General features: G+C 39.2%; 1 protein-coding gene across 11 annotated transcripts in view; it reads right to left on the bottom strand.

Annotated features, from left to right (window-relative positions):
• Positions 1–18,010, bottom strand: part of dock3 (dedicator of cytokinesis 3) — a 162,016-nt gene that overhangs the window by 16,309 nt on the left and 127,697 nt on the right. For 6 of the 11 annotated variants that reach the window (XR_008907726.1, XM_056759059.1, XM_056759064.1 and 3 more), the window contains 18 exons: positions 16,707–16,831; positions 16,395–16,557; positions 16,001–16,107; positions 14,989–15,160; positions 14,624–14,721; positions 14,432–14,515; positions 12,945–13,045; positions 12,371–12,452; positions 11,495–11,665; positions 10,254–10,346; positions 9,451–9,643; positions 7,914–8,041; positions 7,675–7,821; positions 5,393–5,491; positions 5,118–5,212; positions 4,800–4,875; positions 2,625–2,725; positions 1,994–2,052 (listed from right to left, as the gene is read on the bottom strand). Coding sequence is in view for 10 of the 11 variants with exons in the window: in XM_056759059.1 (XP_056615037.1) it covers positions 1,994–2,052; positions 2,625–2,725; positions 4,800–4,875; positions 5,118–5,212; positions 5,393–5,491; positions 7,675–7,821; positions 7,914–8,041; positions 9,451–9,643; positions 10,254–10,346; positions 11,495–11,665; positions 12,371–12,452; positions 12,945–13,045; positions 14,432–14,515; positions 14,624–14,721; positions 14,989–15,160; positions 16,001–16,107; positions 16,395–16,557; positions 16,707–16,831 (2,094 nt within the window). In the remaining variant the exon portion in view is untranslated. The remainder of the gene's footprint in view (positions 1–1,993; positions 2,053–2,624; positions 2,726–4,799; positions 4,876–5,117; positions 5,213–5,392; positions 5,492–7,674; positions 7,822–7,913; positions 8,042–9,450; positions 9,644–10,253; positions 10,347–11,494; positions 11,666–12,370; positions 12,453–12,944; positions 13,046–14,431; positions 14,516–14,623; positions 14,722–14,988; positions 15,161–16,000; positions 16,108–16,394; positions 16,558–16,706; positions 16,832–18,010) is intronic. The other 5 variants (XM_056759065.1, XM_056759067.1, XM_056759068.1 and 2 more) reach the window with 3 other exon arrangements.

Raw genomic sequence — 18,010 nt, 5'->3', positions numbered from 1 at the left:
TCCTTCCCGGCAACCCAGGACCCCTTCGACATCGGCTCTGCTTCCTATGACCCCACAGGCGGCACCCCAGAAGCATAGGTCGAGGGGGAAACCTCCACCCCGTCAGCAACCTTCTCACGAGAAGGGACACTGACGGGAAGACCCCAGGGAGAACAACACCGGGCCCGACTAGCAGAAGGGGAAGGCTGTCTCCAAGCAGAGGCTGGCGCACTGGGTCGTGGACGCCGTTACGACGGCATTCCGATCTCAGAATCTCCCATGCCCACTGAGGGCTTACTCCACACAGGGTATAGCCACCTCCTGGGCACTGGCCAGAAGCGCCTCTCTAGCAGACATATGTAGAGCTGCGAGTTGGGCTACGCCCAAACACCTTCGCAAGTGTTAACAACCTTCACGTAAACACGGTGTCAGCCCAAGTCCTGCGTGGCGACATGTAGGACTGGCATCCGGGGGGGGCGTATGCCTGCGAAAGCACCTTCCCACCCTCCAAGAGGTTGGGTCAGTGTGCTATCTACCTTTCTTCTTACCCAAACACATGGTTAAGAAACTGGTACCTCACCAGCCTCCCTTCTTACCCAGACACTGGTTAAGAACAGGCATTCCATCCATCACTAAGCAAGCACCCCCGGGGGTTGGCTGGGCAGAGCAGCCTTCCCCCTTAGGCCGGGATACCATATGAACTATCACAGATAGCTCTAACCGGACCTAGTGCTATCGGACGCCGTATCAGAAGGGCTGTTCCGTCTGATATATCATGATGGCTACGGCTCCCACACATGGTAACCCATGAGCTTCCCCAGGTGGGCCTCCAACTCGCGGTTAACTACCCAGTCCGCACGTTCCATGCGTTCTCCTCCAAGGACGAGACCATACCTATATCCACCATTCCCTCCCCTCCCCGCGGGTAGGAGGGGGCCTCTGCAGCACTTCTCTGATTAAGAGTTGCGCTCACCCGGTGTAAACCCGAGCCGGACGGCCTCTCGCCAGTAGAGAGCAAAGGCCTCCGTCCGTGAAAGGTTACCGGTCAGGGCTGTACCCATCTTTCTCCAAGAAAGCTCTGGAATCCCCGACCATCACACTGGAAGGTTACAGTTTCACAAAAGCTTCGAGATGACACGCCCAGGCCTGTTACCGTCGCTTCGCTAGAGATTGTGACGCGATACAGCATTGTGGCGTTTTCCATTGGTAACCCTATCTGTTGTTCTCGACACAACGTCAAGAGACCGACAGAAAGGGAACGTCTTGGTTACGTATGTAACCTCAGTTCCCTGATGGTCCCTTATGCCACAAACACGTATCATATTCTGCTGCAGTCGTGAGAGGCTCTCAGGCTCTTCAGAAGAAGAGGTAAATGAATGCACGCCAGCTTCATTTTATACCGGACATCCGGGGGCGGAGACTGGCATGCAAATTTCATTCGCCAAATTTCATTGGCCTTTTCTATAGTAGTCAGAGTTGATTGGTTCTCAAGGGCGAACCCCATCTGTCGTTCTCGACATAACATCAGGGATACATACGTAACCAAGACGTTTCCCAGACAGAGATTAGCTTAGAAAAAATATAACTGATATGCATCTTGAGACAAAACATTTGGACTGATATAAATAATTTGTATTCTTTAAAAGTTCAGGGGTTAGGACAAGAATAAAACATTACAGTACGAAAACAGCATAATATACAAATAGCCATCTGAAAAGTATTGTAAAATAATACAAGTAAAATACACAATGTTTCTATGTGATCTCTATTTAAGAATGTTATCTATTTAACAAGAATATGCTTACAAAAAGAAAAAAAATCTTATAAATGAAGTAACATCCAACTGCGGGTGAAGAGAGATCTTGAGATACTACACTGAATTCAAAGTCACAGATCTCTCTCTTTCACCTGTAGAGGCCAGTATTGCTTTTTCTTGCAAACATTCCATATATGTGTGTGGATGCAGAAAAATGCAGGAAAACATCAGGAAGGGAGAAGTAATGAGAACACTTACCCAGATTCTGCCACATGCTAAATAGTTCATAAGCCATCATGACTCTCATATCACCATACCTGTGAGAACATGACAAACAATGCAAAGAACGCATTGCATAGAGTTATAAACCACTTCTGAAGTCAACACAAGCAAAAACAGCATTGTAGCATGGAAATCTGTTCTTTGAGTAAATATTAACTCATTTTTAAGTTTCGCTTTCTCTTTTCAAAGCCTGCTTGGCTAACGCAACAGGTGAAGAAAACCTCAAATACCAAAATATTAATAGAGTCAGATTCAGTTCTTCTCTATGTTCAACTTGAACAGAACATAATAAACAGTATATATAATGTACTAACAATGGAAATCTATGGGGTGCGTTTATAGCATGAGAATTATTTATATTATTAAAAATGAACAAACGTCACAGGTTTCTAAAATATTCTAACCATAACATTGAAACATTATACAGTTACTAAAGTTATATGCAAACATTCATGATAATAATCATGGAAATCTATGCAGCTCAGTAAGTTTGAGAGGGATCTGCCAGATATGTTGAAATGAGTAAAGTTAAGAAGGTGGACTTCTCTGTACTGTTTTTAGATCTACTGCTTATTACTGCCCGTGAATTTAAATGATAGAGACTTACTTGTCAAAGACTTTCTTTCTTTTGGCTGGTGTCAGAGTCTCCAGCTGTAGACTGGGCTGGTTGATAAAGAGTACAGCCAGACTGAAGTATGAATTCCAAACCTGATGCACAAATAAACACAAAAAGCTTTAGTGCCTTTTCTGCTCCTACGTGAAAATCCGACACTTTTTGGAGATCTTGACAAAGTTTTGGAGGAGACTACTAAAAGTGCTTATGCAATTGCTCATACAAACGAGTCTATTCGATAAGGATATTGCTGACAGCTGGAGTGTTGGCGGAGGAGACACAGGCGCGGGAGCGTGGGTAATGTAGTCCGAGGGGTAAACACGAGAGAGACAGATGGGAAACGTGACAGAACTCTAACCTCTCGGAAGGACCTACGATGTTGCAACTGGGAAGGTTGTCCTGGAGGCTGACTGGGAACACACACTTGACAAGAGGTGAGGCCAAGAGGGGTGTGGGCAGTTCGGGTATGGGGGCATGTAGCGAGGAGGCAGTTTGGGTGGCCATAGGGGTGCCACCTGCACCGGGAGACTAATTGCCATGAAGCTGGAATTGGGAGAACTACGGTGCTGTCGTGGCGAGGAGGCTGGTGAGAGTTAACACAACCGTGGCGTACAGAGGGCGCTTGCCACCACCGGTCCTTGTGGCCGTGATGGGGGAAGCCAGGATGGTCACTTTGTCCGAACACTGCCCCCCCAAAATTACTTGGGAAAAGTCCCGGGAAGTAGCCGTTGCCCAGGCGCAAGCCAGTGCCAGAGACACGATGGCCACTGCAGAGGAGTCAGGGGAAGCCTCGGAGGAGGAGCCAGGGGAAGCCTCCCATGCGGAGTCAGGGAATGGCTCAGGAGAAGGCTTAGGGAAAATTGAAGAGGGACAGGGGCGCAGCTGGTGTGGTCCTGGAGTAAGCCGGAACAGCCCCCGCAAACGACCGGTACTGGACGACCATCGCTCAAGTCCCCATCAGACCTCCCGACACAGAAGTCATAGCCATCCGCTTGGAGGACGCGATTTAGTCTCGACCAGATAGCAGATAGTTGTCCAGACCAGTAAAAAAAACGCAATTTAGGATGGGATTGTTCCAACCCACCCGATAAGACACCTTGGGTCTATTAGGAATGACCTCTGGAGAGAAGATGTAATAATCGTATAAAAAATAATTTTGGGTCCGTTCTTCTGTCATGACTGCCCCAGATTATTATTTTATTGTATAATGAAAGTATTAAATAAATTATTTGTTAAATTTTGTTAAATAAACAATTAGTTGAATGGTCGTGTAGTTTGATCGCATTTAAAGAAACCGCAAGTACATCGTATGGTCTCGTATGGTACATTGACATCTAGTGGTTGAGCTTGGTTTTGCAGTCTAAATTGAAAATGTTGGAGAGGCAAATTTAGCTAAGTAATGGTTCTTCTCGGTTTCTTTTGCGTGTTATCAGAAATAATCTACAGGCACTCTATTGTTTGTGAATACGTACCGGAAGTTAAGTACAGTTCATGAATGCGCGCATGCGCAGTAATGTTTGTTTATGATGTCACTGAAACAGTCTATGATATATATAGTGAAATACTTTGTACAACATTCATCCCATGGTATGGAATAAGATGATATAGACAATAAACAAAATAAAATGAAGAAAATAAAACAGAAAAAAACACAAAATCTGAAAATGTATGTTCAGGGACTTTAATGTTGATTTTACAATGTCTTTTACAATTTAAATATTAAATGTAATATCTCTTTTAACCTGCAAAAGCCAGACCCCTTTAACCAGGATGTGTCACTCAGCCACAGAACAGCATCAATCATCTAAAATCAAGACCACTTTAAAATTTAAGATGATCTAATAATGTCTAGATTGTTTTTAGCACAGTTAGTCCATTTAAGTCCAGCAATTACAGGGAGCACCTTGTTTTTCTCTAATAGATAACCTTCATTAATTATTCACTAGATTGAAACTTTTCAGAGGCTATATCCCTGCTCAACAACACCATCTGTTTTGTTCAGGGAGATCTGCTTCATTATGGAGTGGATTAGAGAGTCCAGTGCCCAATAGCGGGACTACATAAACACACATACGGGCACATTTGCATACATGTGAGAAGAGTGTGTGTTCCAGTACACATCAGTCAAACGTGTGCGAGGATGTGTGTGTTTTAGTCACGGCCACACACCTTGAAATCAAAGTCGGCGTCTGTGAAGCTTTTATGGAGAGCAGGGGATAGATATTGAGTTGTGCTCACGATGATACTGCAAGAGAGAGAGAGAGAGAGAGAGAGACCACGATCAGAACTAGATTTAATCACTGCATTGAAAGCTTTATTTAAACATTCCGGATATTATAAATATAACATAAAATATCGGGATTTGACTAGCTAATAAACATGTTTATAAATTAAAAAAAAGTTTATTTTTGTAAACGCAGTACCAGTAGAAAATAAAACTATAAAAGAATAAAGAGACAAGCGAGTGACGGAGGGGCGGATTCTCACTTGCTGGTCAGAAGGCGCATGACGTTCCAGTCCCGAGGAAAGATGCTGAGCTTCATTAGGTTTCTGAACACACAGAAGATCTTCAGCAAGAATTCCTGGAAGAGATTAAACGCACGAGAGAGATGTTGAATCGCATTATTATTTAATACACATTTCTAAAATAGTATTACACAATATTACACAACTCGCTGGAATCCTTGAGGTGGATTCTGACGGTACCCAGTTAAATGTGTTTTTGAAAAGCACCTGATGTTCCCAGGAGTATTTCGACTCACCTTTAACTCCTCTTTGCTCTGGAAGTTGTCCATCAGGTGTTGGAAGTGAATGTCTGACATTTGACGCAGGAGGGACAACAGACACGACACGTATTCCCCCTGCCAATCAGAAAGCGGGGAAGTCTCTGTGAGCCAATCCGTCTGTTCATTTGATCCTCAAATATCCAATAAAATGCATTTTAAGGGAGCGGGGTGGCAAAATGAATGAGAGGTGAGGAGACAAATATACAGTATATGGGTGAATTTCAGAAACCTGGCGACAGAAGACTTTTAAAAATGACTTAAAGAACTTAAAGTAGTATCTTTCCAATTGCCATTACACAAATGCAAATAACAAAAACTTTAATGCATAAAGTATGTATTCATCATAGCATAATAAGTTATACTGTTGTATACTATACTGTTAAAAAAGATAACATTTACACATGAAATAGTGTATATTAATATAATTAGGGGTTCGAGGTGAAACATGACCTTGGGATTTTACCTCGCGGTGTGGTTTTCATGGTTTTCAATTCACCATCATGAAAACATAATATGTGAGTCAGTGAGTGTAAGAAACATAAAAGACAACACACACACATAATAATGTAAAAGAGAGAGAGAGGGGTGAGGAGGTGGAAAAAGAGTGCAACAGTGACCACCTACTTTTCCTTATCACCAGGATTTACTATAAAGTGTCATGATTTTGCCTCTTTTGATCATGTTTTCTCCTAGTCCTGTGGCAGGATCATGACAGACCCAAATGTTTAGTGTGAGAGAGACATGGCATTGTTTTACTTTGGCATGCCATGCACTCTCTCTGGTCTCGTCTCTGTCCTCGCCCTCTCGTTTACTCATTATTTATTGTTAATTATTTCATGCCCTGCACCTGTTCCCCTCTTGATTTGGTTCCCTATTTAATGTCATTGTGTTTGCTGTCCAATGCTGATTCGTTTTGCTTTGTGCCCCTGTGTATTTCTTTCTCAGGAAAATGAAGTCAAGATCAAGTTGTGTAAGTTCTTGTCTATGTCAAGTGTTGTTTAGTCCAGTCAGTTTATCATATCCTTTGATATCATATCTTTATTATTGTTCATTGCTGTTTACCCCCTGGTGGGTTTTCATTTAGTGTTTATCGATTAAAGTTATTGTTTTCCCACCACCTACCGCTGCCTGCAATTGGGTTCATTCTCAAGTTGTTTCCTGATATAAAGGTCATATGGTGCAAATAGGTGTTTTTCTGTGACTTTGGTGTGTTATAAGTTGCCCAAGCATGTATTGGACACGTAAAATTGCAAAAATTAAACTGTCATAACAAAAGATACATTCTATCTCAAAGCTAATGCTCACCCAGACCTGCCTGAAACGCCTTGTGTAACAACAACCCCAGTTTGTGGTATGACTTGACTAAGACCGTCAACATGTATAAGCAAGTATGGTGGGCGAACCTGTCAGTATAATTGCTTTGGAACTTGATGTTCCAAATATGGTGAGAGGCGTTACATATCTGTCACACGCTTGAAGTTTTCTACCAATCACTACGCACTGGTTAACTGGCCAATCATAGCACACCTCGGGTTTCAGAGAGGCAGGGCGTAGAGGATATAAAAACATGCACGGTTTGTGGAAAATTCAGCGTTTTTTAATCTTAAATCACGTATACACGTTACATTACATCTAAAACAAACGATAATATAAATTTTAGCCCTGTCATATCACCCCTTTTAGGTTTGACGCCAAGAACCAAAATAATAAATTACATTTCATGTTACGATGGTGACATCAAAAGTGAGTGTAAGTGTAAATTTGTGTAAGTGTAAGGAAAACACGCATTACATATCATATTTGCACGTGTACATTCTAGCCAGTGAGGAAAAAGTGTCGTTATCAAGTCCTTCACTGGCGATTTTGAACAACTGCAGCGGCTGGTGTTGTTCTGCTCTCATGGACAAATTTTCTTATAAGAATGCATTTCTTATGTCAGGCGGCAGTCGGACAAGCCTTTCGTCTCTCCCAGTACCACAGTGATTTTAGTATGAATTAATGAAGTATATTAATTTTTCATGGAATGCAGACACCAGGTCTAGGTTTATTCATTATAGAGAAAATATTTGTCACTTGTATTTTGTACCCCGACGGTGCGATCTCTAGCCAGAAAAGGAGGAGTTCATGAAAGGATGTTAAAAAAGAAACAGAGAGATGGTGATCTCAGTAGATGGGGTTCTGCTAAGCAGGTGGGTGAGAAGATTGAAGGAATGGAGGAAAGGGAAAAGGGTAGAAGAATCAGATTGTTAGTTACTAACAGTGATTTCGGCCGTGCACTGTGGACAGCGCTGCCCTCTTACCGCCTCCTGCGACTGAGATTTACTCATGATGGCCAACAGCGTCTGTAACAACACATCTAACAAACTCTCCACCATCATTTCCACCTCTTCCTGTACAGAGCTCTCCTGCAAACAGGAACATAGAAACGGTTTCCTCGATCAAAGCTGAAAATCAGAAGTCCAGAAGATTTGTACAAGAGGTGATTGTGTTTGTGTACCAGTGAGCTGCTCTTAATAATGGAGAAGATGCTGCTCAGGATCCCCGAACAGATTAGAAGCTCCTTCTGTTGCCTCAGATGCAGATGAATGTGATGTAGAACGACAGGAAGCAGAATCCTCCTTGATTCTGTAGACAAAGAGAGACAAAGGTTGATAAACATGCATGCCACAGTTAAATTGATGTAACTGAACAATGGCGTTACCCATTGACTGGTTTTATGTCTATACAATAGAAGTCAATGGGTACAGCCTTTGTTCGTTTAACAACATCCTTCAAAATGTCTTCTGTTGTGTTCCTCAGAAGAAATAGTCATAGTTGAAATGACAAGAAAAAATGGTAAATGGTAAAGAATGGTAAAAAAATGTGTTAATAGTGAATAAAAACATTTTAACAATGGTAAAATCACTGTCCAACTACTAAATGCTTTATCAAAAATGCTGCATTCAATCAAGCGTGTTCATTTCTTAGACAAAATGTTTTCTGTCATTTGTAAATCAAAACCATAAAAGTGTCTGCTCTAAATTAATCTATAAGTGTACATCAAAAATATACAATAAACAATTTTTATAAAAAGAGAAAATATCGGCCAGTCAAAGAATGATTTTGAATTATACTAATCACGCTATTTGCCAATCAAATAAATAAAGAACCTAAAACATTAGGGACACAACTTCTGTACGTTGGGCTTTTTCATTGATTTTTGATCACATGTACCGATTTGCATATTTTGTTACATTTAGCTCAAGTCCTCCCATCAACCACAATAGGTTCCTCCAATTTAATGTATTACACTTAGATTTTTTTTACTTATAAATTTTATTATACTTATATTTTATTGGTGTACAGTTTGTTTTTCTTCAGATTCAGTCATGTAATGATAAGTTAAAATTTTTTAACATATATATATATATATATATTTTGAATATTTATGCATTGCTATTAAATGTTTATTTGACTTTACATTGTTTTATTATGTTTTCCTGAGGCAGCAGTCCATTTTAAACCATTTCCTATCCAAAATATTTTGATGGCAAAATGCTACAATCGATCGATTATAATCAACCATTTCAATACAATAGGGAATGTCGAACATCACATGACCAAACCGGAGAACAGGTCTTGACTGTCTTCTTGTCGGAAAAAAGTGTTAATAGCATTATAAATTAACCACGATATCTATACATTTTTGCTGTAAACAAAAAGCTAACCTAGCTTGCCGTTTTCATTCCATTCCATTCCATTTTTTTCATTTTTAGTGCTTATTTATTTGTTTAGATGAAAAATTTATTTATGAATCTGCATGTATTATGTACATTGAGTAAGCTCATTTTTGGTGTCTTTTCTTAAAAGCATTTTGAGTAAAACAGTAAAACTATGCAACGAGCGCAAAAGACCTAAACCGGATGCGACGAGACCTGTTTTCTAGTTTCTGCATGTGACGTTCAGCATAAAGACTATATTCATATTTAAACTTTGCATCATCTACAGTTGTCACACATCAAACGCCACGCTGAATTGAATGTTTATACTGCTACCGGGGAAGGAGAAAAGTCTACTGTCCACCGTACGTGCGATGGACTGCAGTTTGACCACATCCATGGACTGCCCGATGTGCACTGTGCTGGGCATGCTGCCCAGAGTTCCCCTCACAAATTCTGCCACTTCCTGCACTGTGAACATCTGCAGGAGCTCATCAAATATAGCCGGGAATGAGTTGAGAAGGGCAGCCTGCAGAGTAGATAAAGAAAGACAAGAACAATGATGTAAAGTTAGTTTTGGTGAAGGATATAACTCAAGATGTCAAGAGACTGTTGGCCAAAGATGGGATCATTGGAACTTCTGGACATCATCCAGTAGCAAGTCATTGATAACGTCACGGTGTCAGACAGTCAAATATTATTTCAAATAAAGAAAAGTGACATTTCTTCAGCCCTGTCTACTTCTGCTTAGGTCTTTTTCCAATCCCCTCTTTGCTCAACAGTCCAGCGACACCATTCATTGCAAGCAATGTCACCTTTGGTTCCCAGTTCAATACCAAAAAATGCTTGAAGTGATCCAAACTTGTGAGGGAAGGTATTAAATGCTTGTGTGGGAGAAGATTCAGCATCAAACACAGCAATCAAAACTCAAACACGTCAAACCAAAACCAAGCAGCTTTGGGGGAGTTAGGAAGCATTTGCCGGTGTTGGTCAGTTTGTCGGTCGATGTTGGGTTCTGGTGGCTTTCTGGTGGTCTGGAGTGGTTGCAAGGATGTTTTGCACCTGGACGATGGATTGGGTTGTGAGGGTGTCTCCATTCCGTTACTGTGTGACAATTCAACAAGCTGCAAACTACTTACGGACAGAGGAGAGGGCCGTGGGGCATTACAACTCAACGGCTGAACGCAGCTGCCCTGGTTGGTAGTGGCTGGTCCTGTAGGAGGCTGGGGACCCTGGGGGAGTACAGTGAGGTGGGGCAGGATTGGGTCAAGAACCGGAGCAAGTATGGGAGGTGTTCACAAAGGTACAATACGGGGCAGTTAAGGAATAAATTGAAGTCAATTAAAAACGAGAATACAGTCTTGGAATTCTTAAAATGGTGTGTGGGATGGAATGAAGTGTGTTCACACGTTATTTCTATCAGAATTTTTGGCAAACATTAAAAAAGGTCCCATGGAACCAAACACCACACAATGGTTCCCCTTTTAAGTATCTCACACTGGCTATAGAAATGACATCTCCAATGAAAATGTTATATCTTGTGACCAGATATCATCTAGCAACCACCTTAGCAACCACATAACACAATCACCCCATCATCCTGACATGATGGGGTTCATTTTTCACAGTTAAGCAACACCCAAATTGTCTTAAATGTTCTAATGTTCTTCAGAAACATTCAAAAATGGTCTAATGTTGTCAGATCAACAACTTAGAGGCTGTGGTGTAGGTGTCGATCTTCTCATGTCCCCCTGGTCTTGTGTTCTTCAGGTTTAACACTTCACATCTGCTTCAACCATGCAAGCAGAGCTACTCAAGAAGCCTGAGGAAAAACCTCAAGTCGTCTGATCGCATCTCACTCTACATGAGAAATTATTTAACAGCTTCTCCTTCTGATGGGGCTGTCGAAAGCGTTTAGATGTGCAACTTCTTCAGGGCAGACCTAGACTCACACATCAATATGATGGAAGACTAAACAAACCGAGTCTAAAGAAAACAACTTTAATCCTGTTGGCTTTAGATGTTAAACGTTTACCTTAACAACTGTTAATATCAAGCTATTTATTTTCAGTATTCTCTCTTTATGAAAGCACAGACTTAAGCTTCAAGCATGTTTTTGTTTGTAATTTGTCTCGTGTTAAATGTAGAAAATAAAATCATGAGTGTATGTTGGTGTGAATGTAATTACTTCTAATACGAAGCCTCAGACCATTAAACATTTGTATCTCTTATTGTACAATTTGTTGTTTAATTTGATATATTTTATAAGTATCTTCTGTGCATTGCACTCTTAGGAACTTGCAGTCTGCTTACACACAGTCGTCCCGTGAACTAATAAAATTGAAAAATCTCTTATCTTTGCCCTTAGTTTGTTTCTGACCTGGGTGAAAATGAGGGTCTCCGAGCTGCGGCTGTCCAGGCTGAGCACGAAGCGGATGGACTGGAATAGCTCCTGGATGCTAGCGCGGAACTGGTCCTCTTCCATCCCGCAGGTGGCCCGTGAGTAGAGGATCCGTGACTGGACGATGAATTTAAACAGGTATTCTAGAGCCTAGAGGAGATTTATAGTTAACATGTGTAGATGAAAAAATGTAAATGATAACTTTATGTGTTTTGACCAATCCGAGAGCTAACCGATAATGCCCTCCTAGATGAATTCAAGAAAGCTCATAATTTTCAGATTCATAAGATATTCATAACTTGGATCACAATGCTTAATAACATTTGCTGGGGTCGAGTTATTTGTTCTGGTCCTTTGAGGACAACACTTGCTGCTATAGCCCTTTTAATGCGATGTATTATTTATTTGAGTTCCTGTCCAAGCTGAAGCGTGAATGAATCTATTGCATTATCTGCACGGTAATAAGCATAACATTTAATGATGTATCTGACAAATAAACATCTTAGGCATGTTCCCGGTTTCCAGTAAGAATGAAAATGTCGCTGCTGTCTTTCTAAAACCTCATATCTCCATATTTAGATTTTTTGTCATAAATCATTTAAATTATCGACCCTTCACTGGGTTTTGCGAATATCTAAAAGTCTTCTTTTTCTTCTTCATGTTGTTGCAAGACGGATGTTATGAAACACTGCTTTGCAAAAACGCGGAAGTTAAGTTACATAACTGTGAAAAGGGCGTATTATTAGTAATTTCAGAAGGACAGCAACGATGTGTGAAGATTTTTCATTTGTGGTTGGGAACATTAATACATTATATAAACTAACTGGGGGAATGGTGAAGGAATTGAGATCTTACCCGCATTGCTTCTTGGATGTGATCCTGTCGTACAACTTCAGCTGATCGGTCCATATACCATTTCAGACAGCGAATCAGCTCTCTGAGTTTAAAATGGAAAATCTAGTTAGATTATGCCAAGGGACTGTTATTTGATATTAACCACTTTTTGCAATGTTGCCCCAAAGAAACAAACCCATTGGGTTCATTTTGCAAGGACGTGATGCATGTATGAAACCAATAGAATAGTTAATAACAAGGGATGACCTTGAATTAACCAAAGCAATGTTTTTTTGTTGGTCACACAGCATCCTTGTTTGTCTGTTCTTTGTTCTAAAGAATGACCTTCATGAAAGCATTACACACTAAAACATTTGTTAGAGAGTAAATTTTACTTCTGTAGTCATGATTTGAATGACATAAGGAGCACATACAAGAAGACTTCCTAAATGTGTAGGTTGTCCGGACGTGTTATCATAGCAAAGAATGCACCCACTATAGAAACTATTACATTTATTTTGTTGTACTTGTATATGCTTCTGTAGGCCCGAAATATTGTCCTGAAAAAATATTCACTGAAAATGGATGTACTTACTTGTAAGCCAACGCTCCAGCGAAATGTTTCTGGATGTAAGTGTCCATCACAGGCCTGAAGTGATAAAACTTACTGTCCCGAAGTAGATTGATGACAAACACCTGGATAAAGAAAAACATCAGAGGTCAGTTTCAGACCTCTATTTGAAGAATAGAAAAAAACAGTGATTTGAAATATGCAGTTTGGAGGATAGTAATGCTTCTAAGGGGATCAAAATATATTTTTTATAAATAATGTTAATTTTTTATAATTAACATTATTTATGTTAACATTATGTTAACTTTTTCCAAATCATTCTTAAATAACTTTTTTTACTTTTTAAATTACTTATGAGTACTGTTTCTTTAACAACAAAAAGATGTAAAGGCCTACTTGCATATAACAAAGTAACAAGACTGCATCCATATATAAGCAGGACCGTATATCTGATAAGTTTTATATTTTTAACATAACAATATACATTTTAAAGTCTGCGTTGAATTGAATCAGACTTAAATTAAAAGATTCTTGTTAAAAACAAAGGTCAGCCCTTTTTATTGATGGGATCTTCTAGATAGATATGCAGAAAGACAAGCTTAACCTCATTTTATGCTCAATATCAGTTAGTCTGGTAATTAGAAAATGCTGAGATGAAGATGCTTAAATATAACATCATTTGATTTTGATGTGCACATTTTGATTTATCTTACACTCACAATGTTATTTCCACACAGTGCAGTTACATCTGTGTTATTTATGTTTTTAAGTTTATTATTATTATGAGATGTGAAAAGAAAATAGAATAAGTGACCCTAAACTTTTGTGTATGTTGACGTGTCTTTCCAGAATCAAAAAGTCAGACTGTTCATAGTTTGTAGCCTAGTTTTCAGAAATCCGTTTTTGACTAAGGAAAAAGTTGAACAAAGTTTTACTGCTTTTATAACACTAATCTTGAAAGATTAAGGACTTTTTCATATAACCCCTTTAAGTGTGTTCTCATTTTGCAAAAGCTGAAAATCTCTTGAAGTTGATTTTAATTCACAAAGACAAGTGTCTTGACTAAAAATGGCAAACTCCAAAGGACTGCTGTACATTTCTCAAAATGAACAAACCAGCGGGGCATGTACATTATTCTTCGCGCAGAAACATGACAGATGTATTTGGGCAAGAGAGGCTAGAACATCTTGACTCTTTTTGCAGAATTACAGGAAGCTAAAGGCTCTCTGGAGACGGCACCATCAGGCAGCTGTGAACGCCTAATAATGCCTGGATCCATGCCAGCAGAAACCTCTCATTTTTCAAACCGAGAACACACACAAACACTCTGCTTGGGCTCTCCTGAATGTGATGAATCGTGTATGTTTAAAGACGTGAACACGTACAGGCGTGCTTGTATAGTAAATGCGGGTCTTGATGAATGAGGACTGAAGACGTTGTTATAACAGTGAATTATTAATGTAGATAGACCTACGTGGTCTTAAAATAATGATGCATTAACATTTTCTCACCAGTGACTGGAATACCAGCGGTCCATATTTGTCCGTGTTGTCATCCAGAATGGAAAACAGAGTGTCAAGAATATCTTGAAGAAACTGTAGAAGAAATATAGAAAATTAGAATGTAATTCACATTATTAAGACATTAATGTTCATCTGTTCATTTTTTTAATAAAGAAATGGTGTACACAACAGAATGCTCACTTTGACAATTTCCTCCCCGCAGACGTGCCGCAACCGACCCAAAATGTCCATTACACGGTCCGGATGTGCTTTCCACTTTAATAAAGCTAGCAGATCGACTAAAGAGACATAATAGGAGCATGTTATAACCCTGATAATAACCGCAGAAACTGATGCGTGCAAAAAAAAATGCTGTACAACGTTTGTAAATGATATTGCATTATTAAGAATTTATACAACAGTTAGACGGCACAAGTTTATAGATAAATTAGAAACCATGGTGATAGCGGTGGAATATCTCATGGCTCTCAGCCAATCAGACTCGAGAACCAGAAAGAACTGTTGTAAATATGTTATAACATTGTTATTACGGTATAATAAGCTACCGTTCTGTGTTAGTTTAGTGGAGGAGAGCTGAGTTGTGATCCATAGGTTTTCCTTGGTGCTGCGCTGGAATATGAGGCTGGATGGGATGTTTGGGCACCCATTGAAGTCGTCCTTACAGCAGGGCAGTCCCAGGTATAGAGCGTGGTTACTGAAGGTTGTGTTTTCATCGCACTGATTCAATGACAGAAAAAGACATTGTTTTACATTTCAAAGAAAGCATTTCTGTTTATTTATGTTCACATATGTATATCTTTGTTGATGTTTGTATACGGTATATTAAGAGGGCTTTTAACACCTTTTATTGTGACAGGAAAATCTAGAGCTGATAGGAGAGCTTCGGGCAGAGATAGGGGAGTGGTTTCGGGAAAAGAATCTCGAGACAGGAATCCAACTCGGATCCCCATGATAGCACTGGCGTAATATGTCGGCACGCTAACCACAGAGCTTTTGCCGGCCCAAATATCTATTTTTGTATTAAAAATAAATCTTAAAAGAGATTTAGCTATGTTTACATTATTTTATTTCTGTTTTAAAATTATGATACTTTAATTATAAATATAAATAAATAAGTGCTCAAAATTAATTCGTTTTTTCATATTTTAAATGAAAACAATATAATTTACTAAAAATGTTTAATACATATATTATAAATATTTCATTAAAAATATAATATAAAATAACATTATTTTGTAAACCATAAACAATACACTCTATTTGACTAATATAAGTATTTTAACTTTGTGTCAGTCATAATTATAAGTAGCTTGCTACAATAAATCCACTAGAAACAACATAATAAATACATATATTTTATATTAATGTTATTATTTTAAATTATAATAAAAAAAATTGAATAAAATAAACTTCATAATGACTTACACATTTTTTTAACTTTTTTACTCAACACATTTTTACACGACACATTGATTTTCGGATCGTCTGATACTGTTTGTGTATAATTGTTACTAATTGAATAGCAGCAAGCAAAGCAAGAGCTGACATCGCCTTCACCTTGTAGACGTAAAGCTCATGGCTTTCATCTGACAGCGTGGTCCCGTCCTCCCGCATTAGTGGAGTGAAAGCAAAGCCAAAAAGCTTTTTCTCTCCTTTGTCCTTTGCTGCAGAGACACAAAGAGGAATACTTTGCAATTTGGCTGATAAGTTTCAAGTAGAAGCACTTTCAGATCATTCAGATACATTTTATTACTTCACGAGTACAAATTTAGTTTTAAAATTTCGGTGCTGGATTAACAGCAATAATGCACGTTTCATGCTGGAAAATTCCTCTTATCATTATATTTGGTTGGAAAAAATAGGTAAGCACAAACTATCCTTATCCTCAGATCAAAAAGACTTTTAACAGCATTAGTATATCAGAGATTTATTGAAACTGATGCATCCTTACTCGAACAGTGTCTAAACTCAAAACGCAGATGGGACCCCCGGAATCGGTCAATAGGGATGGGTAGTTTGATGACCTCACTCCAGCGTGGACTGTTGTTGTGGTAGAGGACGAAAGATCGATATTCGCTTATGTTGTGTTCTCCTGAGCCCAGACTGATGCATTCCTGAAAAAATGACATAAAAAATGCTCAAAGAGATTAGCTTTTGTGCAGCAACGTTTGTGACGCACGATAATTATGGGTGAGACTACATGATTCAACAGAAAAGCTACGTGTCATTTGTACATTTAAACATAATATTGGGTTTGACGTACTTTGAGGAACTCGCCATCAGCGTAGAGCACATACATGGTGACCTCAATGTTCTTCTGAACGCTCTTGCCGCCCCTTTCGAAGTCTCCTCTCTCAAGTATGAGGTAGAGATCGTTGCGTACATCAACTACACATCAACAAAAACAAAATTTGCTCTTTGAAATGCGAACAAAAATAGGTAAATTGAGTCATTGTGTAGCTTCTGTTGTGAAACTAAAACACGTTTGTATCCTGCTTACGAATACTAATGAAATCACAATGTCAAGTTAAAAAACAGCATTCGTTTATTTACCATTACTAAAAAATTTTAAAAGGTGAACCTGGTGCTTTTTTATCATGTTCCTACACCTACATGTTTTTTTATCAAGTTTACAAGAGAACGTTGTTTTGGATGGATCCATGCAGCACTTTGAATTTAACTCCTCTTTTAAATCCTTTTACAGAGTGTAATAAAAGCTGTCGCCCTGTAAAGGTCAAACCGTTCGTCCAGCTGAATCCTGCAGGAGCAGAAGATGGCCCACCAGGCGGAGGAAATACCGTCCAGATTTTCTTTAGCTTTCGTCACAGCATACGTGACCCCTGTTTCATGCAATTCTCACATTATCGACCCCTTTAATCGGAGGACACGGCTTCCTACTTTTCCTCTGCAAAATTGCGGCCTCATCCTTGTTGTCACACCTAAAATAGATATTCTTTCCTTCTAGAATAATACTTGGTGTGCACAAGGGTAGAAAAACTTTTTTTTTGCTGTTAGCGAAAGAAGTTTGCGAGGCTTAACACGATTTATTTCAATTACAGTTGACGCAATGAACGAAAATTGAGAATGCTTGCTTAGAAAGCGCTTAAAAAAGGATTCTTGTTTTAACACCCACCCGCAGCTGAATCTGCAGACAGATACGAGTCTGGTGATGTATATTTGGGTTTATACTTTAAGCGAAACCTACATTTGCTCTGTTAAAAGAACACCAGATATCCCTTGAATATCTTTTTGGGGTGCACAATTTCTTTTAAAAGGAAAAAAGCACCTCTCACTGGTTTTTCCAATAAAGCCGATAATCTATTTATGCGTAAAGTAGCTGGCAAAAATAGTGACTTTTGAGAAATAAGGAACAAAATGTTGCATCTGAGGATATGTCGTGACTTGGCACAGCTTTGCATTTGCTGTTGAATCTAGAAAATGCTGTTAAATAGAAATACAAACTGTACAGATTTATGCACAGTTGTATATAGAGTCATATAACAACATGGGCTCAGTTATAACAACACTTTACAACATCTCCGAGTATTTGCAAACACAAGACTCTTC

Source organism: Triplophysa dalaica, chromosome 10, assembly GCF_015846415.1.
Source record: "Triplophysa dalaica isolate WHDGS20190420 chromosome 10, ASM1584641v1, whole genome shotgun sequence".
NCBI classification, from domain to species: Eukaryota; Metazoa; Chordata; class Actinopteri; order Cypriniformes; family Nemacheilidae; genus Triplophysa; species Triplophysa dalaica.
This window is presented reverse-complemented; position numbering and strand designations above follow the sequence as displayed.